Raw genomic sequence first — 23,767 nt, forward strand, 5'->3', positions numbered from 1 at the left:
GAACCCATTTTTTGCTTTAAAAAAAAAAAATAGAAACTACTAGAAACGACCCTGGGCCAGATCCACGTACATGTGCCTATCTTTAGGCGGGCGTAGCGTATCTCAGAAACGCTGCGCCGCCGTAACTTAGCAAGGCGAGTACTGTATTCACAAAGAAGTTACGCCTTTAGTTACGGCGGCGTAGCGTATATCGGGCGGCGTAAGCCCGCCTAATTCAAAAGAGGCTGGTTGGAGGCGTGTTCTATGCTAACTAATCGTGACCCCACGTATTTGACGTTTTTTACGAACGGCGAATGCGCCGTCCGTGAAAGAATCCCAGTGCGCATGCTCCAAATTACACCGCAAATCGTCAATGCTTTAGACGTGAACGTAACTTACGCACAGCCCTATTCGCGAACGACGTAAAACGTAAAAAAATCGACGGTGGCCCGACGTCCATACTTAACATTGCGTACGCCTCATATAGCAGGGGTAACTTTACGCCGGAAAAAGCCTTACGTAAACGACGTAAAAAAATGCACCGGGCGGACGTAAATTTGTGAAATGGCGTATCTACCTAATTTGCATATTCCTTGCGTAAATCTACGGAAGCGCCACCTAGCGGCCAGCGTAAATATGCAACTAAGATACGACGGCGTAAGAGGCTTACGCCAGTCGGATCTTAGCAAAATTCCGGCGTATCTTGTTTTCTGAATACAGAAAAAAGATACGCCGGAGCATCCTAGAAGTTACGCGGCATATCAATAGATACGCCAGCGTAACTTCTTTGTGGATCTGGCCCCATGTGTACATGTACTTATAGAATAACATAGAGGAGAGTTCAGGGGCAGCTGAAAAACATGCCCAACAGCAGTGTACATGAGGCCTAAAAGACTAAGGCTTTTTCTGACACTTGTTGCTTAAAATGATTGTAAAGCTTTGTTTTTTTTATATAACAAACATGTTTTACTTACCTCCTCTTTGCAAGGGTTTTGCACAGAGCGACCCCAATCCTCCTTTTCTGGGGTCCCCCTGAGGCGCTCCTGGCTCCTCCTCTTCTCGAGTGCCCCCACACAGAGCCACATTCCATGGGGGCACTTGTACGGGCGTGCTCCCCGAGTCCTGCTGCAGCATTCATAGACACAGACAACAGGACCCGGCCCCTGCGGCACCTCTTTCACTGGATGGATTCAGAGTCAGCGATTGTCTACATTGTAACCTGAACCTTCCTGTACCAGTCTTCCCTCAGGGCTTGTTCACGTGTGAGGCTGGGGAGCAGTAAAACTCAATGTCTGAGCCGCACTTTTACTGCCCCAAAACTGCACACTGCTTTAGCTGCAGAGGCATACACATGCTAGGGCCAGTTTCTATTCAATGTAAAAAAAAATTGCCATTATTTGCACTTTGAAGAGTTATATGTTATATGATGTATACTACTCATACACATTGTTGTCAGGTGAAATTGGCGGGAAATGCCTCATTTGAGTTGTGTGAGGAAGGAGGAGGGTCGTGCAGTGGTGACCTCCGGCCAGCAGAGGGCGCCGCTCTGTATCTCCATGTTGGCCTCATAGGACGTCGGTCACATCACAGATTACAATCAAATCTCGTCACACAAATAGAGAACCGCTCCGCTTCTACCGACCGGAAGTGTCGACTCGGTGGCCATTTACCGTGAGGGCTGTCCGTATGCACAGATATAGCGGAGCAGAGATCGTGTCTGACCCTACAAAACACACATAACACCTGAGCGGCTTCTGGCTTCCAGTGGCGAATGTATAACATGCTCTAGGCCGATCATAGAGACGTGCTGTCGTTGACATCTAGTAATCGGTTTAGAGCTTTGCCCCTGACCAAAATGGCTGCTTAAGTCACTGAAAAGTTTGAAAAATGCTCCCAGCGGTGAGAATTGCCCAAATCCAAGATGGCGGCCGTGAACTTCCGGTCTTTCATTCATGCTTGCTGCTGCAAGTAGCGCTGTTCTGTGAGTGTCCCCCCCGCCCCCGGTGTGACACACGACTTCCGGTTCCGGCCCCATTGTTGCGAAGCGATGGCGGCGCGGGCTGGCTTCCAATCGGTGACTCCCGGGGGATCCGGGCCTGCGCCCGCTGTGATGGGCCCCGGGACACCCGGACCTGCTGTGAGGATGGGCCCCGCCCCGGGGCAGGGCATGTACCGGTCACCGATGCCAGGAGCCGCTTACCCGGTAAGAGAGCCGGGCTGTACCGGATACTTATCTACCCCTCCCCCCTCCTCTGTGTGACCGAGAATACACCCCTCCCCCTTCTATGTGATACCCCAATACTGGACTCTACACCCCTCCCCACTTCTATGTGACACCCCAATACAGGGCACTTATCTACCCCCCCCCCTCCCCCATACATATGTGTACCAGACCCCCATTACCGGACACCACACCCCAGCAAACATTATTTCTGAGTACTTGGTTATTTGTCCCTCTCCACAGACCCCATTACTGGGCACCCCTCCCCCAATATGTGTATCAGACCCCATTACTGAGCACCCTTCCCCCCATATGTGTATCAGACCCCATTACTGAGCACCCCTCCCCCCATATGTGTATCAGACCCCATTACAGGTCACCCCTCCCCCCATATGTGTATCAGACCCCATTACAGGTCACCCCTCCCCCATATGTGTATCAGACCCCATTACTGAGCACCCCTCCCCCATATGTGTATCAGACCCCATTACTGAGCACCCCTCCCCCCATATGTGTATCAGACCCCATTACTGGGCACCCCTCCCCCATTACTGAGCACCCCTCCCCCCATATGTGTATCAGACCCCATTACTGGGCACCCCTCCCCCATTACTGAGCACCCCTCCCCCCATATGTGTATCAGACCCCATTACAGGTCACCCCTCCCCCCCATATGTGTATCAGACCCCATTACAGGTCACCCCTCCCCCCCCCTATGTGCATCAGACCCCATTACAGGTCACCCCTCCCCCATATGTGTATCAGACCCCATTACTGAGCACCCCTCCCCCCATATGTGTATCAGACCCCATTACTGGGCACCCCTCCCCCATTACTGGGCACCCCCCCCCATATGTGTATCAGACCCCATTACTGAGCACCCCTCCCCCCATATGTGTATCAGACCCCATTACTGAGCACCCCTCCTCCCATATGTGTATCAGACCCCATTACTGAGCACCCCTCCCCCCCATATGTGTATCAGACCCCATTACTGAGCACCCCTCCCCCCATATGTGTATCAGACCCCATTACTGAGCACCCCTCCCCCCCCCCCATATGTGTATCAGACCCCATTACTGGGCACCCTTCCCCCCATATGTGTATCAGACCCCATTACTGAGCACCCCTCCCCCATATGTGTATCAGACCCCATTACAGGTCACCCCTCCCCCATATGTGTATCAGACCCCATTACTGAGCACCCCTCCCCCATATGTGTATCAGACCCCATTACTGAGCACCCCTCCCCCCCATATGTGTATCAGACCCCATTACAGGTCACCCCTCCCCCATATGTGTATCAGACCCCATTACAGGTCACCCCTCCCCCCATATGTGTATCGGACCCCATTACTGGTCACCCCTCCCCCATATGTGTATCAGACCCCATTACTGGTCACCCCTCCCCCATATGTGTATCAGACCCCATTACAGGTCACCCCTCCCCCCCATATGTGTATCGGACCCCATTACTGGTCACCCCTCCCCCATATGTGTATCAGACCCCATTACAGGTCACCCCTCCCCCCCATATGTGTATCAGACCCCATTACTGAGCACCCCTCCTCCCATATGTGTATCAGACCCCATTACTGAGCACCCCTCCCCCCCATATGTGTATCAGACCCCATTACAGGTCACCCCTCCCCCATATGTGTATCAGACCCCATTACTGAGCACCCCTCCCCCATATGTGTATCAGACCCCATTACTGAGCACCCCTCCCCCCATATGTGTATCAGACCCCATTACTGGGCACCCCTCCCCCATTACTGAGCACCCCTCCCCCCATATGTGTATCAGACCCCATTACTGGGCACCCCTCCCCCATTACTGAGCACCCCTCCCCCCATATGTGTATCAGACCCCATTACAGGTCACCCCTCCCCCCCATATGTGTATCAGACCCCATTACAGGTCACCCCTCCCCCCCCATATGTGCATCAGACCCCATTACAGGTCACCCCTCCCCCATATGTGTATCAGACCCCATTACTGAGCACCCCTCCCCCCATATGTGTATCAGACCCCATTACTGGGCACCCCTCCCCCATTACTGGGCACCCCCCCCCATATGTGTATCAGACCCCATTACTGAGCACCCCTCCCCCCATATGTGTATCAGACCCCATTACTGAGCACCCCTCCTCCCATATGTGTATCAGACCCCATTACTGAGCACCCCTCCCCCCCATATGTGTATCAGACCCCATTACTGAGCACCCCTCCCCCCATATGTGTATCAGACCCCATTACTGAGCCCCCCCCCCCCCCCCCCCATATGTGTATCAGACCCCATTACTGGGCACCCTTCCCCCCATATGTGTATCAGACCCCATTACTGAGCACCCCTCCCCCATATGTGTATCAGACCCCATTACAGGTCACCCCTCCCCCATATGTGTATCAGACCCCATTACTGAGCACCCCTCCCCCATATGTGTATCAGACCCCATTACTGAGCACCCCTCCCCCCCATATGTGTATCAGACCCCATTACAGGTCACCCCTCCCCCATATGTGTATCAGACCCCATTACAGGTCACCCCTCCCCCCATATGTGTATCGGACCCCATTACTGGTCACCCCCCCCCCCATATGTGTATCAGACCCCATTACTGGTCACCCCTCCCCCATATGTGTATCAGACCCCATTACAGGTCACCCCTCCCCCCCATATGTGTATCGGACCCCATTACTGGTCACCCCTCCCCCATATGTGTATCAGACCCCATTACAGGTCACCCCTCCCCCCCATATGTGTATCAGACCCCATTACTGAGCACCCCTCCTCCCATATGTGTATCAGACCCCATTACTGAGCACCCCTCCCCCCCCATATGTGTATCAGACCCCATTACTGAGCACCCCTCCCCCCATATGTGTATCAGACCCCATTACTGAGCACCCCTCCCCCCCCCCATATGTGTATCAGACCCCATTACTGGGCACCCTTCCCCCCATATGTGTATCAGACCCCATTACTGAGCACCCCTCCCCCATATGTGTATCAGACCCCATTACAGGTCACCCCTCCCCCATATGTGTATCAGACCCCATTACTGAGCACCCCTCCCCCATATGTGTATCAGACCCCATTACTGAGCACCCCTCCCCCCCATATGTGTATCAGACCCCATTACAGGTCACCCCTCCCCCATATGTGTATCAGACCCCATTACAGGTCACCCCTCCCCCCATATGTGTATCGGACCCCATTACTGGTCACCCCTCCCCCATATGTGTATCAGACCCCATTACTGGTCACCCCTCCCCCATATGTGTATCAGACCCCATTACTGAGCACCCCTCCCCCCCATATGTGTATCAGACCCCATTACTGGGCACCCTTCCCCCCATATGTGTATCAGACTCCATTACTGAGCACCCCTCCCCCCATATGTGTATCAGACCCCATTACAGGTCACCCCTCCCCCCCATATGTGTATCAGACCCCATTACAGGTCACCCCTCCCCCATATGTGTATCAGACCCCATTACAGGTCACCCCTCCCCCATATGTGTATCATACCCCATTACAGGTCACCCCTCCCCCATATGTGTATCAGACCCCATTACTGAGCACCCCTCCCCATATGTGTATCAGACCCCATTACTGAGCACCCCTCCCCCCATATGTGTATCAGACCCCATTACTGAGCACCCCTCCCCATATGTGTATCAGACCCCATTACAGGTCACCCCTCCCCCATATGTGTATCAGACCCCATTACAGGTCACCCCTCCCCCCCATATGTGTATCGGACCCCATTACTGGTCACCCCTCCCCCATATGTGTATCAGACCCCATTACAGGTCACCCCTCCCCCCCATATGTGTATCAGACCCCATTACAGGTCACCCCTCCCCCCCATATGTGTATCAGACCCCATTACTGAGCACCCCTCCTCCCATATGTGTATCAGACCCCATTACTGAGCACCCCTCCTCCCATATGTGTATCAGACCCCATTACTGAGCACCCCTCCTCCCATATGTGTATCAGACCCCATTACAGGTCACCCCTCCCCCCCATATGTGTATCAGACCCCATTACTGAGCACCCCTCCTCCCATATGTGTATCAGACCCCATTACTGAGCACCCCTCCCCCCATATGTGTATCAGACCCCATTACTGAGCACCCCTCCCCCCCATATGTGTATCAGACCCCATTACTGAGCACCCCTCCCCCCATATGTGTATCAGACCGCATTACAGGTCACCCCTCCCCCATATGTGTATCAGACCCCATTACAGGTCACCCCTCCCCCCCATATGTGTATCAGACCCCATTACAGGTCACCCCTCCCCCATATGTGTATCAGACCCCATTACTGAGCACCCCTCCTCCCATATGTGTATCAGACCCCATTACTGAGCACCCCTCCCCCCATATGTGTATCAGACCCCATTACTGAGCACCCCTCCCCCCATATGTGTATCAGACCGCATTACAGGTCACCCCTCCCCCATATGTGTATCAGACCCCATTACAGGTCACCCCTCCCCCCCATATGTGTATCAGACCCCATTACAGGTCACCCCTCCCCCATATGTGTATCGGACCCCATTACTGGTCAACCCCTCCCCCCATATGTGTATCAGACCCCATTACTGGGCACCCCTCCCCCCAATACCATGTCCTTACATACCCCGCCCCCCACTCTGTGTGACCAACACCCATTACCAGGTCTACTCTACTCCCCTCCCCCATATCTGTGTATCAGACCTCTTTACCACATCCTTACCTCCCCGTGACCAACACCCCCCCCCCCCCCAGGCACTGCACCCTTTCCCATTTGTTACTGACCCCCATTACCTGGTGCTGCATCCCTCTGTGTGACTGATGCTGCACCTAGGGTTGTCCCGATACCACTTTTTTAGGACCGAGTACAAGTACCGATACTTTTTTTTTATGTACTCGCCGATACCGAATACCGATACTTTTTTTTAAATGTGTCCCCAAATGCAGCCATGTCCCCCCAAACATATTGCAGCCATGTCCCCCCAAACATATTGCAGCCATGTCCCCCCAAACATATTGCAGCCGTGTCCCCCGTACCTAGTGTTATGATGCCGCGTTAATCACCGCGCGGGGAACATTTCAGTCAGCTTTCGTTTGAATAGCTGTTTTCCCCGCCGCGCTGTGTATAGAGAGTAGAGACACTCCCCCTTGCTCGCGATTGGACATTGTAGATATGATGGTAATAATGAGAAGGTCGGGTGTGCAGATCAGCTCATAGTAGAGCTGCACGATTAATCGTTAAAAAAATGCGCTCTCAAATAAACCCCCCCCCCCCCTCCTCACGATCTTAATCCAGCATTTCCACAATTCTATCTAAATAGTGCAGAGCCGTCAAAAAAAGCCTCCAAATGTTTATTAACATTGCAAGATACCTATAAACAAATTGGTTTGTTTAGAATAGATCACAGGGATGAACTTCAGTCTGTAAATGAGGTCAGTTTATACAGTAAGGATTCATGTACACAGGACGTTTGAAAACCTCTTCTAAACAACGTGACATGACAGCGAAAAACCATCAGGTTTGTCACTTTTACTTGCCGCTTTTAGGGGCGTTAATGAGCGTTTTAGTTCAAAAGCGTTTTCAATAAGGAATCATTTCTGAAATGTAGCGTCTTTCTTTTATTCAATGCGTTTTACATGCATTTCCAAGTTGTTAAATGCGTTTGGCGTTTCAAATGCCTCTGAACATCCGTCCTGAACACATTTTTTCACTTTTAAAAAAAGCCTCTAAACTCGACTGCATAGAAACGACTAGAAATGATCCAGTGTACTGATAACAGAGGAGAGTTCAGCAGTGTACATGAGGCCTAAAAAATGCGCTCAAAAGCTGTGTTTAGAGGCATTTCAAGGGCCAAACGCGGTAACAGCGTTTCTTCTACAGACGTTTTTGCTTATGCTCTGCAGAATAGACCGGACCATTCTATCCCGTTCCATTCTAAGCGACCTGAACCGATCCGCTCAGTGGTAACGAGGCAGAAGTGAAGCGCTCCGGCTTCACTAAACAGAACAAACAAATCCGCGCCACAGACACTAACAATATGCAATAATGATCTTAAAGAGTAGATGTATTAAAGTCCATATACATGTATCTTTCAACATGGATCACTCTCCGATATATAACACAAGTCCATAGGAAGATATGGCATAAACAGTTGGGTGATCAACATAGGACTCCTATTTATGTCTCTGCAGATGAAGTCCTAAGATTCCACACCACCAAGTGACAGATAAAACAATATAAGTGAGCCCTCCACCGTAATAAGAGACCGCTTACCAGAGGGCAATTCCCAGGACCAGCTGAACAATCACTCGGCTCCGGCTTTACTGCCCGGTTCCCTATGGCGCATGTGCGAGTCGCGCTATGCCTGCCGATTGGCTCCCGTTGTGTACTGGGAGCCGAGTGTTCCCAGAACACAACAGGGGGATGGGACGGGAGGTGACGTCATGCCGGCAGTCTGCCCAAGACTGAGTGTCCGGAAGTGGGTGCAAATACCTGGCCGTGAACTTGTTCTGCATACACACGGCAGAACTTTTTCGTAACATTCGCCAAATCATTGGGCAACTTCTGCTTTTGTTTGATGTTTAGCATTGGTTCTGAGCATGCGTGTTTGTACTTTTGGCTTTTAGTCCGATGGACTTGTGTACACACGATCGGATTTTCCTCCATCGGACATTTGTTGTCGGAAAGTTTGAGTGCATTCGCAGCGAACATTTGTCCGTTTGAAAATCCGAAAACAATTGTCCGATGGAGCATACAGATTGTCCGATAAAACACGTCCATCGGACCATTGTCGGAAAGTCCGATCGTGTGTATGGGCCTTTAGTCTTTTCTGACACTTGTTACTTAAAGTGATTGTAAAGATTTTTTCTTTTTCTTTTCTTTTAAATAACAAACCTGTTATACTTGCCTCCTCTGTGCAAGGGCACAGAGCGTCCCCGATCCTCCTTTTCTGGGGTCCCCCACGCAGTGCTCCTTGCTCCTCTTTTCGAGTGCCCCCACGGAGAGCCTTATTCCATGGGGGCGTGCTCCCGCTTACTGCGTCCATAGACTGTAGGACTCGGCCCCGTCACTGGATTTGATTGACAGCAGAGGGGCCACCTAGGAGGAGAGGAGTCGCTGCCGAGGCAGTGCGTAGGCGGAACCGGGAAATGGGACAGGAAGCACCCCCCCCCAAAATCAGCTTTTTGTGTTTGAAAATTACGTAGAACCCACAAACATGTTTTTTTATATACACATTTTATTTTATTTTTTCAGAAGAGACCCTAGAGAATACAATGGTAGTCATTGCAATATTTTATGTCACACTGTATTTGCGCAGCGGCCTTTCAAACGCATTTTTTTGGGGGGGAAAATACACTTCAATGAATTATAAAAAAAAAATAAACCATACAGAAAAAGTAGAGCTAGCCTCAAATGGGTAGAGCTGATACTCCGTCCCCAATAGTATGCACACAACAAAAAACAAAATTGCCCATGGGATTTTTAAAGAGCACACCAAGTAAAAAAGTATAAATGATTTATTTAACAGACATTTTAAAAACAACAGTTAATACAGAAGAAAAAAAACATATTAAATATCAGCATGTAAATCAATTTAGCATTTTTGTCCTAGACCTTTCCATGAGATCTAAAAATGTCATGCAAGATAACTGTCAGTAGTCTGGGATGGCTGTGCTCTTTCTTCTGTATTTGTTTGTAAATGTCTGTTAAATCTGTGTAAACAGTAAAGTTAGCCCAATTTTTTTGTATAATGTGAAAGATGATGCGCCAAGACTTGTGGTTTTTATTTTAAGCAAAAAAATAGCTCTACCTCATAGTAATAACAAGGCCTCATCTACACTGAGGCAGAGGAGCCTCCCCGGTAATAACGGGATGCCACCTACTTGGGCCGGAGCGTCACTGTAACCCTTCTTTTGTTAAAACGTTACTGAAATGTCAACATGATGCTCCATTTAGGTCCTGTGGCCCCTCCGCTCAGGAAATACATAGGACCACACTGCTGAAGAAGACCGTGCCATGCTTTTTTTATTCCCCACCATCGCAGCTCAATGGAGTGACCTGCCATGACAGGGAAAAAGGCTTTTTGAGGTCTGTGTTGGGTAAGGCTGGCCAACCAATTCCTCTGGTGTGAACTAGCCCACACCTTTGTGAATTGGATGCAAGTTTCCCCAAATCCAATTCGCATGACAGGAGATTGACTGGCTCTCTATTGCCTTGTTTCCACTGAACGGAACGGTTCGGGTCAGTATGTTTGGAACGGTTTAGAATGGACCAGTCTATTCTCGTGAGTGTTTCCACTGCAAATCGGAACGTCGGGACCATACAGGATTTAGAAAAAATTCCTAGCGCGTCCACCAATCAGTGAGATGTATTTGTAGGTCCGCCCTAATGGAACCGTTCCATTTTCTATGGCCCCACATCTGAAGCAGGACCCAGAATGGTCCGGTACGGTTCGCTTTTATGGCACGCTTTCATAGTGGAAACACCCAAAATAGCATACCGAACCGATCCACTCAGTGGAAACGAGGCATATGGAGCCCATTCACGTATGTCTGGGGAGGCGTCTTTGGCTCCTTTTTAGGGCCCAATTCAGGCAAAGATTTGTCCCTGAAATAGAGAGCAGGGATGCACATCGTTCCAATGCGATCCACAGCCATCTTGGGTGTGAACCCAGCCTATAGGTGCAAATGTCCCCAGAGTCACTGACTCCCAGAACACACCAGTATTAAAGGAGAACTCCAGCTTATTGTCTTCCTATGGGGCTCCTATGATAGATTCCCAGGGTGTACTTGCCTTCCCCAGTGCTATCCCTGACTTCCTCCTCAGTACATTCCAGAAGTTCTGGTATTCTGTTCTGATAGGTGGATATGTAAAACTGGGGTGGCCAGGCTGCAGACCCACCCAGTCTCAAGGTCCAGCAGAGGAATTGTGCCATTACGATACTGCTCTATCAAAATTGGGGCGTATATTGTGTTTTTTTTTTTGTTTTTTTTTATTAACGTGTATTCCCCCAAAAAATCGCTGTGCAAATACTGTATTAAAAAAAATTGCAAAGATCGCCATTTTATTCCCTAGGGCAGTGATGGCGAAACTTGGCACCCCAGATGTTTTGGAACTACATTTCCCATGATGCTTACCTACACTGCAGAGTGCATGAGCATCATGGGAAATATAGTTCCAAAACATCTGGGGTGCCAAGATTCGCCATCACTGCCCTAGGGTCTCTGCTAAAACAAAACATAGTATGTTTGGGGTTTTAAGTCCTTTTCTAGCAAAAAAAAAAATGATTTAAACTTGTAAACAAAACGTGCCGGAAGGGCTTGGTCTTCAAGTGTGTGTGTGTGTGTGTGTGTGTGTGTGTGTGTATATGTACAGTGGGGATCGAAAGTTTGGGCACCCGAGGTAAAAATTTGTATTAATGTGCATAACGAAGCCAAGGAAAGATGGAAAAATCTCCAAATGGCATCAAATTACAGATCAGACATTCTTATATTATGTAAAAAAAAGTTAGATTTTATTTCCATCATTTGCCCCCTTTGCAAAGCTGAGACCTGCCAGTGTCATGGATTATTCTCAATCATCGTCTGGGAAGACCAGGTGATGTCAATCTCAAAGGTTTTAAATGCCCAGACTCATCTAACCTTGCCCCAACAATCAGCACCATGGGTTCTTCTAAGCAGTTGTCTAGAAAACTGAAAGTGAAAATAGTTGACGCTCACAAAGCTGGAGAAGGCTATAAGAAGATAGCAAAGCGTTTTCAGATGTCAATATCCTCTGTTCGGAATGTAATTAAGAAATGGCAGTCATCAGGAACAGTGGAAGTTAAAGCAAGATCTGGAAGACCAAGAAAAATATCAGACAGAACAGCTCGCAGGATTGTGAGAAAAGCAATTCAAAACCCACGTTTGACTGCACGATCCCTCCAGAAAGATCTGGCAGACACTGGAGTCGCGGTACACTATTCCACTATAAAGAGATACTTGTACAAATATGGTCTTCATGGAAGAGTCATCAGAAGAAAACCTCTTCTACGTCCTCACCACATAAATCAGCGTTTGAACTTTGCAAATGAACATATAGACAAGCCTGATGCATTTTGGAAACAAGTTCTATGGACCGACGAGGTTAAAATAGAACTTTTTGGCCGGAATGAGCAAAGGTACGTTTGGAGAAGAAAAGGCACAGAATTTAATGAAAAGAACCTCTGTCCAACTGTGAAGCATGGGGGTGGATCAATCATGCTATGGGGTTGTATTGCAGCCAGTGGCACAGGGAACATTTCACGAGTAGAAAGAAAAATGGATTCAATAAAATTTCAGCAAATTTTGGATGGTAACTTGATACCATCTGTGAAAAAGCTGAAGTTAAAGAGAGGATGGCTTCTACAAATGGATAATGATCCTAAACACACCTCAAAATCCACGGGGGATTACATCAAGAGGCGTAAACTGAAGGTTTTGCCATGGCCCTTCACAATCTCCTGACCTCAACATAATTGAAAATCTATGGATAGACCTTAAAAGAGCAGTGCGTGACAGACAGCCCAGAAATCTCAAAGAACTGGAAGACTTTTGTAAGGAAGAATGGGCAAAGATACCTCAAACAAGAATTGAAAGACTCTTGTCTGGCTACAAAAAGCGTTTACAGGCTGTGATACTTGCCAAAGGGGGCAGTATAAGATATTAACTCTGCAGGGTGCCCAAACTTTTGCAGACGCCATTTTTTTGTTTTCTGTAATTTTTGAAAGTGTAAATGATGGAAATAAAATCTAACTTTTTTTTACATATTATAAGAATGTCTAATCTGTAATTCGATGCCTTTTGGAGATTTTTCCATCCGTCCTTGGCTTCGTTATGCACATTAATACAAATTTTTACCTGGAGTGCCCAAACTTTCGATTCCCACTGTATATAGTGTATGATTCTGCACAACGCGGCTGCCCTGTAGCAGTAGATCTATGTGGCGGTCGGTCAGCAAGTGGTTATTCTGTGGTACCTGTTAACATCAATGCAACATGATGTAGTGCGATTTTTGAAAAAGTGCTTCTTTGGGTCCAGCATAGTGCATTTTTAACCCAATAAACTTCAGTGGGAACGCATGAAAAGCGCATGTAAAACAGATGTTCATGTGTGTTTTTGGCTGAGTTTTGTGTATAAAATCCAATCCTCTGAAAAAAAAAGAGCATGTAAAAACACACAGAAAACTGCATTACTATGCAGCAGCACTGTGAATCTAGGCTTAACCAAAAATGGCTTAACACCATCTTCCCTTGCATCATTATACTGGCACTATCCAGCTGAATCTTTACATAATATGGTATACATTGCTTATGACAAATAGTAAAGAAGTACACCAATTAGCCCCAATGTATTTAAGATGAGGGTGTTTAGTTGCAAATGGGGGGGCCCTTCCTCCTTGAATTTTAGATTTATTATCTCTCTATATAAATGAACTTAAAGTGGAGTTCCACCCATAAATATAACATTACATCAGTAGTTTTAAAAAATGTCATTCGTCCTTTACGAAAAAATTTTTTTTTTTTTTTTAGATGCCATCAAAGTGTTGTTGCTAGGCAGAATAGTTCATCTTCTCACTTCCTGCACCTAGGTGCTTAAGCTTCCTAACCTACACCGCACAGACTCCTGGGAATGTAGTGGGTGTAACTTTCCAGGAGTCTGTGCACTCCCCAGTCTCAAAGAATCATGTGACTTGGACAGCACAGGTGCTGAAACCTGATCTGACACTGCTTGTGCAGCACTGAGCATGTGCGAGATCTGTAAGGCTGAAATCCAGGAAGTCATACAGTCTGGCTTCATGATGCCCACACTTAAGATGGCCCCAGTCAATTTCTATTTTATAAAGTGTCTAAATGCTGCAACAACCTAACAAAACGGACCTTAGTTTACAGGCCAACTTTACTAGAATACATTAAGCTTGTGTAGTACAGGGGTATTTATATTTAAAAAGTGAAATTGTGGCCGGAACTCCGCTTTAACCTGGTTCACAACATATGTGCTAGGCAGTAGATGTATAGATTGCTGAATGTAGTTCTCCATTTATGATTGTTGATTCTTCATTGTCTTAATCATACAAAGTTCACATCATACTAATTGGTGAATGTTGGTTTAATGCAGCGACCCGGGATGCTTCCAGGCAGTCGGATGACTCCTCAGGGACCAGCCATGGGACCTCCAGGTTATGGTGGAAGCCCAGCTGCTCGACCAGGGATGGCTCAGTCAGGTATGGACCAGTCCCGGAAACGCCCTGCACCTCAGCAAATACAGCAAGTTCAGCAACAGGCAGCTCAAAATAGGAACCACAGGTAACTAATGAAACATTTTAAGTTTTTAGTGCCCTAAAAAAAGGTCACTGTTGTATCCAATATGTCAGTTCAGCAAGATCCGGCATCGGCTGGGCCTTGAGCCGAGAATTCCCTGTGCGCACGCGCCGCTGCAGTCAGCAGGTCATTGCAGGGGGAATATCTCCTAAACCGTAAAGGTTTAGGAGATATATTTTTTTTTTTTTACCTACAGGTAAGCCTTATAGGTTTACCTGTAGGTAAAAGTTCCAAAAAAGACTATACAACCACTTTAGGTGAATGACATTTGATTATCTCATTACAATGTCATCTGAAAGGGGGTGTGATATATTAGTCAGCAAGTAAACATGTTGTCCCTGATGTTGATGTGTTGAAAGCAGAAAAATGGGCATCGCAGTTTGTTGTGTATGGGGCTGTGTAGCCGCAGACTGGTCAGGGTGCCCATGTTGACCCGTGTCCACAGCCAGGAGCCCACAATGGGCGAGTGTGCATCAGAACTGGATCACGGAGCAATAGAAGGTGGCCTGGTCTGATGAATCATGTACTCTTGCATCATGTGAATGGCCAGATGTGTGTGTGTGTGTGTGTGTGTGTGTGTGTGTCACTTATCTGGGGGAATAGGTGATACCAGGATGTTCTATGGAAAGAAGGCAAGCCATCAAAGACTGTGATGCTTTGGGCAATGTTCTGCTGGGAAACCTTGAATCCTGCCATTCATGTGGATGCTACTTTGACACGTTTCACCTACCTAAACATTGTTGCTGATCAAGTACACCCCTTTGTGGAAATGGTATTTCCTTATGGCAGTGACCGCTTTCTGTGGGCTAATATGCCCTACCACACTGAAAAAAATGGTTCAAGAATAGTTTGAGGTGTTAATGTGGCCTCCAAATTCTCCAGATCTCAGTTCAATTTACACGATTCAATGGATCTGCTACAGACGGTTTGGTGACAGATACTGCAGAGGTCTAGTGGCATCCATGCCTTGTGGGGTCAGGGCTGTTTGGGCAGCACCTACTCCATATTAGGTGGGTGGTCATATAAAGTTATGGCTGATCTGTGTATATAGTACATGCAGCTTAGAGTATTTGTAAAGGGGATTACGTGGAAACTTCACAATTTCCCATTTTATTATGATTTATTCATATGCTATGGCTGAGTAACTGCAATATCCCTAAAAGGGTAATTTTAAATTAACTGCAACATGACAGAACAGCATTCATTAACCACTTCAGCCCCGGAAGATTTGGCTGCTCAATGACCAGGCCACTTTTTGCGATTCAGCTCTGCGTCGCTTTAACTGACAATTGCGCGGTCGTGCGACGTGGTTCCCAAACAATTTTTTTTTCACAAATAGAGCTTTTTTGGTGGTATTTGATCACCTCTGCAGTTTTTTTATTTTTTGCACTATAAACAAGAGCGACAATTTTGAAGAAAAAAACTATCTTTTTTTACTTTTTGCTATAATATCCCAAAAAATAAAATAATCCCCCCTCAGTTTAGGCCGATATGTATTCTGCTACATATTATTGGTAAAAAATAAGCGTATATTGATTGGTTTGCACAAAAGTTATAGCGTCTACAAAATAGCTGATAGATTTATGGAATTTTTATTTTTTACTAGTAAATGGTGGCAATCTGCGATTTTTATCGGGACTGCGGTATTGTGGCGGACACATCAGACATTTGACAATTGACATTCATAGAGCGATCAGTGCTATAAAAAATTAAATGATTACTGTATAAATGTCGCTGGCAGGGAAGGGGTTAACACCTAGGGGTGATCAAGGGGTTAACTGTGTTACCTAGTTGTGTTCTAACTGTGGGGGGGGACTGTCTAGGAGGAGAGATTGATCAGTGTATGAACACACGATCTGTCTCTACTCCCCTGAAAGAACCGGGATTTGTGTGTTTATACACACTGATCCATGTTCTCTCTGTCACGAAGAAATCACAGGTGCCTGGCAGTCATTGCGCCCACCGGCACTCGCATCGGCCCCCAGCGCACGTGTGCCCCTATTGGCAAAAAGAAAAAGCGACGTATGGTAAAGTCGAAATGCCCAGCCGAGCCAACCTGCCGGTTGCCTGGTCGACAAGTGGTTAATTTTACCCCGAAGATTTTTTTCTCTTTTGGCTTGGACATCCACATTTGTTAAGGACATTAAGTCCTGCAGTGTGTAAAGGACAACTGACTTAGAACATTACCAACATTTCAGCTTATCTGCCTATGGGTCTGACCTGTACTTTTCTTTTATAAGGGTTATGCCTGTTGGGATTTCAGTCCTCTTCCTTTGCGTCCATTAATTTAAATGTTATAAGCGAAGGTTGACTGTTGTCTGTCACCGAGTTTGTTAAACATTTGTGTGCCCATGTGGAACAAAAAGCAATTGTCGGTTTAGGCCTCAGAGGTAGCGCTGAGTTATTGTGCCATCACTTATGAATATCTGAATGTTTGTACACTGTCCTGGAGGGGAAGGCCGTGATCTTCGCTGATCTCATTTCTTTTTCAATTTTAAAGTGCTAAAAAGAAGAAGATGGCTGATAAGATTCTACCTCAGAGGGTGAGTGTTGACGAAATGATGGACTACCAATAAAACATGTTTCTGAAGTTGCACACATTGTAATTACTTTGACTTTCTGCACAGATTCGGGAGCTAGTACCTGAATCTCAGGCTTACATGGATTTATTGGCTTTTGAGAGGAAATTGGACCAGACAATTATGAGAAAACGGCTTGATATTCAAGAGGCCTTGAAAAGACCGATCAAGGTACGTTTTTAAGTTCTGTAATTTACTTTTCTGTAAAGCTCAACTGGCAGCTTTTTCCAAACAACACTTTATTTGGGCTTTTATTTCTTTTTTCTCCTTAGCAAAAAAGGAAACTCCGCATTTTCATTTCTAACACATTTAACCCGGCAAAGTCTGATATGGAGGACGGCGAGGGAACAGTGGCTTCTTGGGAGCTGCGTGTAGAAGGTCGCCTTCTGGAGGATGTGAGTAACAAACCTGTATATTCTATATTCGAAACCACATGTGAGGTATTACCACGTGCGTTCGAGCGCAAGCAACAATGTATAATTTTTAAGTTACGTTTACCTAATATATACAAACACAGACAACCCTAAACCTATTATGCTGTGACATGGGTCCCCTGTCCTCTCTGCTCTGATTAATTCCAGGCACTGCATATTGTTTTTGGCACATATCAGTGGCGTCGCCTTCCTTTTATGATATTCCTCTGCAGTTAAAGTAAACATTTCCTAAGATGAATATTCAAGCTGCTACAGCTGACCTTCTGAAAGCAAGTCGCCTGGCCCTTAGGCTCGGGCACTGACTTTATTGGGCTAGATTCATGTAGCTGCGCCCCTTCTTACGGCGGCGCAGCGTATCATATTTACGCTGCGCCGCCGTAAGTTTGAGAGGCAAGTGCTGTATTCACAAAGCACTTGCCTCCTAACTTACGGCGGCGTAGCGTAAATGGGGCCAGCGTAAGCGCGCCGAAATTCAAATGATGATGAGAGGGGCGTGTTTTATTTAAATTATGGTGACCCCGCATATTTTAGGTTTTTTACGAACGGCGCATGCGCCGTTCGTGAAAGAATCCCAGTGCGCATGCTCGAAATTCCGCCGCAAATCGTCATTGCTATCGACGTGAACGCAAATTACGTCCAGCCCTATTCGCAAACGACGTAAAAAATTCAAATTTCGAAGCGGGAACGACGTCCATACTTAACATTGGCTGCGCCACCTAATAGCAGGAGCAACCTTGTGTCGAAAAAGCCTAACGTAAACAGCGTAAATAAATTGCGCCGGGTGTACGTACGTTTGTGAATCGGCGTATCTAGGTCATCAGAACCTCCAAGCATTAGCAGACACCCTAACCACTTAAAGACCCGCCTATTGTAAATGTACGTCCTCTTTTTAAACATGGATATCTCAGTAACGGCAGCAGCTGCTGCCACAACTGAGATATCCATGTTTTCAGCGGGCGGCCGTGTAAACGATAACGGCGGTCTCCGCGGCGGATTCGCCGCGAGATCGCCGTTATCGGTGGCGGGAGAGGGCCCCCCCTCCCGCCGCTTTTCCGCGCCCTCCGCCGCTTACCGGAGCCGTCGGTAGCGGCGGAGGAGATCCGATGCTGCCGCCTGGAGAGTGAGGACTTGAGTGAGGGCAAGATGGCCCCCACCCGTCCTCATAGCTCTGCTGGGCGGAAGTGACGTCAAAACGTCAGTCCCGCCCAGCCTCTTAAAGAGACAATTTTTTTTTTGTCATTTTTTTAAATGACAAATTTTCCTTTTTTTTATTTTTTTTTGCATTTAAGCCTAAATATGAGATCTGAGGTCTTTTTTGACCCCAGATCTCATATTTAAGAGGACCTGTCATGCTTTTTTCTATTACAAGGGATGTTTACATTCCTTGTAATAGGAATAAAAGTGATCATTTTTTTTTTTTTTTTTATATATTTTAGTGTAAAAAATAATAAAATAAATTTAAATAAGAAAACAAACGAGCTCGCGCGCAGAAGCGAACGCATACGCGAGTAGCGCCGCCATATGAAAACGGTGTTCAAATCGCACAAGTGAGGTATCGCCGCGATCGTTAGAGCGAGAGCAATAATTATAGCCCTAGAGCTACTCTGTAGCTCAAAAAATGCAACTTATAGAATTTTTTAAACGTCGCCTATCTAGATTTTTAAGGGTAAAAGTTTGACGCCATGCCACGAGCGGGCGCAATTTTAAAGCGTGACATGTTGGGTATCATTTTACTCGGCGTAACATTATCTTTCACAATATATAAAAAAATTGGGCCAAATTTATTGTCTTATTTTTTAATTCAAAAAAGTGAATTTTTTCCAAAAAAAGTGCGCTTGTAAGACTGCTGCGCAAATACGGTGTGACAAAAAGTATTGCGATGACCGCCATTTTATTCTCTAGGGTGTTAGAAAAAAAAAATATATAATGTTTGGGGGTTTTAAGTAATTTTCTAGCAGAAAAAACTGTTTTAGTCTTGCAAACACCAAATCTGAAAAACACCTAAGGTCTTTAAGTGGCTAGGGAATAAAATGGCGGTCATTGCACCTTTTTCTTTTTTTCTCACACAGTATTTGCGCAATAAATTTTCAAATGCCTTTTTTGGGGTAAAAAAACGTTTTCGTGAATTAAAAAGTAACAAAACAGTAAAGTTAGCCCAATTTTTTTGTATAATGTGAAAGATAATGTTGCGCCGAGTAAATACCTAACATGTCACGCTTTAAAATTGCGCACACTGATGGAATGGCGCCAAACTTCGGTACTTAAAAATCTCCATAGGCGGCGCTTTAAATTTTTTTACAGGTTACTATTTTCAAGTTAGACAAGGTCTAGTGATATACCTCAGATGTGGGGGTTTGAACGGCGTTTACATATGTGGGCGGGACTTGCATGCGTGTTCGCTTCTGAGCAAGAGCTACCGGGGACATGGGCGTTAAAATATATATATTTTTTTTTTACATCATTTTTTTATTTATTTTTTTAGCACTTGTAAACATCCCTTGTAATAGGAATCGCTGTGACAGGTCCTCTTTATGGAGAGATGCGGGGTCAATAAGACCCCACATCTCTCCTCCAGGCTTACAAGCATGAGATCGTGAAAAAAATTCACCGGTCTCATGCCGACAGGCGCGATTGCGGCTTTGTTTATTTTCGGGTAACCGGGCGTGACGTCATAACGTCGCGCCCGGGCCTCCGACGGTCATAGAGATGACTGGTGACCATCTGGTCACCAGTCATCTCTATGCTTCCCAGCCAGCGCTGGCCGATACGTTCTCCGGACCCCCGATGGCACAGGAGAGCCCGGAGAAGCGGCGGGAGGGGGGGGGGACATCCCCTCCCGCTGCCTATAAGAACGATCAAGCGGTGGATCGTTCTTATCGTGCAGAGAATCGGCGGCTGAAGACGGTGATATCTGAATGATGCCTGTAGCTGCAGGCGGCATTCAGATATCACCGCACAAAGTCGAGGACGTCAATGGACGTCCTCGGTTAAGTACTGAAGTTTGGCGCCATTCCATGAGTGTGTGCAATTTTAAAGCGCGATATGTTGGGTATCTATTTACTCTACGTAACTTCATCCTTCACATTCAAAAAAATTGGGCTAACTTTACTATTTATTTATTTTTATTTTTTTCATGAAACCGTTTTTTCCCCAAAAAAAGGTGTTTGAAAAATTATTGCGCAAATACTGTGCGAGATAAAAAGTTGCAATGACCGCCGTTTTCTTCCCTAGGGTGTCTGCTAAAAAAAAAAATATTTGGGGGTTCTGAGTAATTTTCCTATTTACAGAGGTGTCCCCTTTGCTGATATATGTACTTCTCCAACCTGAAAGTCACCCATGCACTGCACCCACTCCCTATGGGAGGGAGAGTCGGTGGATTTCCAATGCCGTAGTATAACTCTCCTGGCTTGAAAAAAGGCTCTCGCCACCACTAGTAAGAACCGGTAATTGGAAATCATTTAATATGCCCAAAAAGTAGGGTTTAGGGTCAAGTGGGACAGAAGTCTGAAACGCAGCATTCAGTGTGTTCATTAGCCCTACCCAATGTCGATGCAATTTGGTACATCGCAAGATTAAATGGATCAGGTCACCGTGGTCCCTGGAGCACCTACTACACATATGGCTGTCTAGTATGCCCATTGTGCCTGGCTGGGGTAAAATGAACTGTCAGGAGTATGTATAACTCCACACACCTTTTGTGTCACTTTAAGGGAGCATTGGGGTACTGCTTGGCGGGATTCCTCTCACTGATCCTCCACAAATAAAACAAGGTCCTCCTGCACCCAAGGGAAATTATTTTAAGAATTCTGTAGCATGGCAGCGAGAAATAAAACCCCTGGTAGAGGTTGTAGTAGCCGTCGCGTTGAACACTGGAATTGAGGGTTGACGTTGCAACACTAACAAGCCCTGGGCCACTACAGCATGTTTACGTTGAATATAATAGAAGTGCATGGACATTGGTAAATGTAGCATGGAATTCCTCAGAGGTACAGAGGGAACCATCATTAAAAACACACTGGCTTCATTACGTGGCCCAATGAAGTATATTGGGAAAGTAAAGTCATATTTGGCATACTTTTCCATTATATTTGGGTTGGAGAATGCAGGAGAATCACAAAGGAGAGCTCACTTGTAGCAGAGCACCCGGCAAATGACCAAGGTGTCTCACTTGGGAGCCACACTGATCCTCTGAACATGGGATTCTCACCGTAAGCTTTAAGTTGTTGTATTCATAACTACAACCATGCAATTTCATTGGATGTTTAGAATTGAATTTTGTTATACTAGTTTTGAATGAAGGCTCACTGATAGTTCTGTTATCTACTTACATTTCTTGGGTGCTCAGGCCAAGTCTGCATGCTCCTGGACTTGACGGATATAAAAGTTCTCAGCCCACCTCTCAGAAACGACTTCTAGGCCCGGGCTTTACAGCAGAACTGCCTCTTCTCGGGTCCCCCACTGGTTCCGTCTAATGGCAGGACAACATGCAGGCTCAACTCTACTGAAAATCCCTGTCCATGGATCAGGCAAAGTGGACCATGCATTTAGTTTATTTAGGCCAGCTGCTTGTAAAGTGACTGAAGCGGGCACAATTTTCTGTGTTGGGCACAATAAAACACTGCATGCAGCAGAAAGGTAGTGCATGTGTTTGGCCTTTTAACAAGTCCACCTTCAAGGTGGATATCTAGCACAGCCAAGTTGTCATTGTATCCATGATTTTTTGATACAGAGCTGTGTGACTCAAATCCCCTGACTAGCAAAGAACATTTTTACTGTGGACACACAGAGATGGCTTGGGAGCAAGCCTGCATGAGTGCCCCCCATACCAAGCGGCTTGCTACGGGGGCACTCTGTGAGGGGAAGAGCTTTCTTTTTTTTATTTTATTTTTGCCACTTTAAGGCAGACGATCAGAATCCTCTATCTTCCTGGGCAAACCTTGTTCTTGGTCTAGATAAGTCATTCTGCAGTTCTGCTGTCAAGCCCAGGCCTAGAAGATGTTTCTGGGAGGTGGGCTGAGAACTTTTAGATAATCAGTCAAGCTCAGAAGCATGCAGACTTGGCCTGAGCATCTAACAAATGTATGTAGATATTTGGACTATCGATGAGCCTTCATTCAAATCTCATCTAGCAAAATTGTATTCTTATCTTCTAAGTAAGACCCCTTTCACACGAACATCTCTGGCCGTTGGTGCTAAAGCGCCGCTTATATTAGCGGTGTTTTTTGGCCAATAGCGGGGGGTTTTAACTAGGGTTGTCCCGATACCGATACTAGTATCGGTATCGGGACCGATACTGAGCATTTGCGAGAGTACTTGTACTCGCGCAAATGCTCCCGATGCTTCTGCCGATACTATTTTTTTTTTTCCTCAAGTGACGAGAGGGGGCGGAGAGCGGGTGCAGAGAGGGGGTGGAGAGCAGGGGGCTGAGAATGGGTGGGGAGACAGCGGAGATCATTGGAATTGCTTAGAACGGCGGAGAGCGGGACTGAGAAGGGGCGGAGACCTAGCGGCGAAGATCGTGCTAAGTGCCGAGCTGAGAGTGGGCGGAACGGGGCGGAGAGCAGGTGGAGATCAGACGAGCAGGAAGGACATCGTAGCAGGCAGGCAAGTAAAAGATTCTGTGAAGTGACTATAGCTATTTAGACGTAACGCAGCAATGTGCTTCTGTCCAGCCGGATTCTCGGCACCCGCCCGCACTCCCGCAGCATCGCTCCCTGCCGTTTGTCACACTAGAGCTGGGGATGGAAAGCTTTTCCTAGGCGGCTCCTCCCCGGCTCTGACATGTCTCACAGGTCATGAGGAGGAGCCTGAGAGGAGGGGCAGCTCTCTCACTGAATTGAGACGCGCTGTATCTGAGGTCTGTGTTCGGAGGGGTGAGTTTTAAAGTGTGCTAAGTGTGCCAAATCTGCCCAGGAAAAGCTTTCCATCACCAGCTCTAGTGTGACAAACGTCAGGGAGCGATGCTGCGGGAGTGCAGGCGGGTGCCGAGAACCCGGCTGGACAGAAGAACATTGCTGTGTTGCATCTAAATACAGAAGCCTGGCTTCCGCCCACCCTCTCCAGCCACAGGGTGTCTGTGCTGGGAGAGGGAAGACATTCCTGTATCCACCACCCACCTGCACTCACCTGCATGCTGTACCCAACTGCACCAACCTACACCCACTGCCCACCTGCACCCTGCCCTCT

At 46.9% G+C, this 23,767-nt stretch overlaps 1 protein-coding gene across 1 annotated transcript in view; it reads left to right on the forward strand.

The window, feature by feature from the left end:
• The first annotated feature begins 1,937 nt into the window (after window positions 1-1,937).
• Window positions 1,938-23,767, forward strand: part of SMARCD1 (SWI/SNF related, matrix associated, actin dependent regulator of chromatin, subfamily d, member 1) — a 37,059-nt gene continuing 15,229 nt past the window's right edge. Inside the window, exons 1-5 of the mRNA XM_040340274.1 lie at window positions 1,938-2,182; window positions 14,366-14,553; window positions 17,069-17,111; window positions 17,196-17,318; window positions 17,420-17,542. Coding sequence (XP_040196208.1) covers window positions 2,027-2,182; window positions 14,366-14,553; window positions 17,069-17,111; window positions 17,196-17,318; window positions 17,420-17,542 — 633 coding nt within the window. The 5' untranslated portion in view covers window positions 1,938-2,026. The remainder of the gene's footprint in view (window positions 2,183-14,365; window positions 14,554-17,068; window positions 17,112-17,195; window positions 17,319-17,419; window positions 17,543-23,767) is intronic.

This window comes from Rana temporaria, chromosome 2 (assembly GCF_905171775.1).
Source record: "Rana temporaria chromosome 2, aRanTem1.1, whole genome shotgun sequence".
Lineage (NCBI taxonomy): Eukaryota > Metazoa > Chordata > Amphibia > Anura > Ranidae > Rana > Rana temporaria.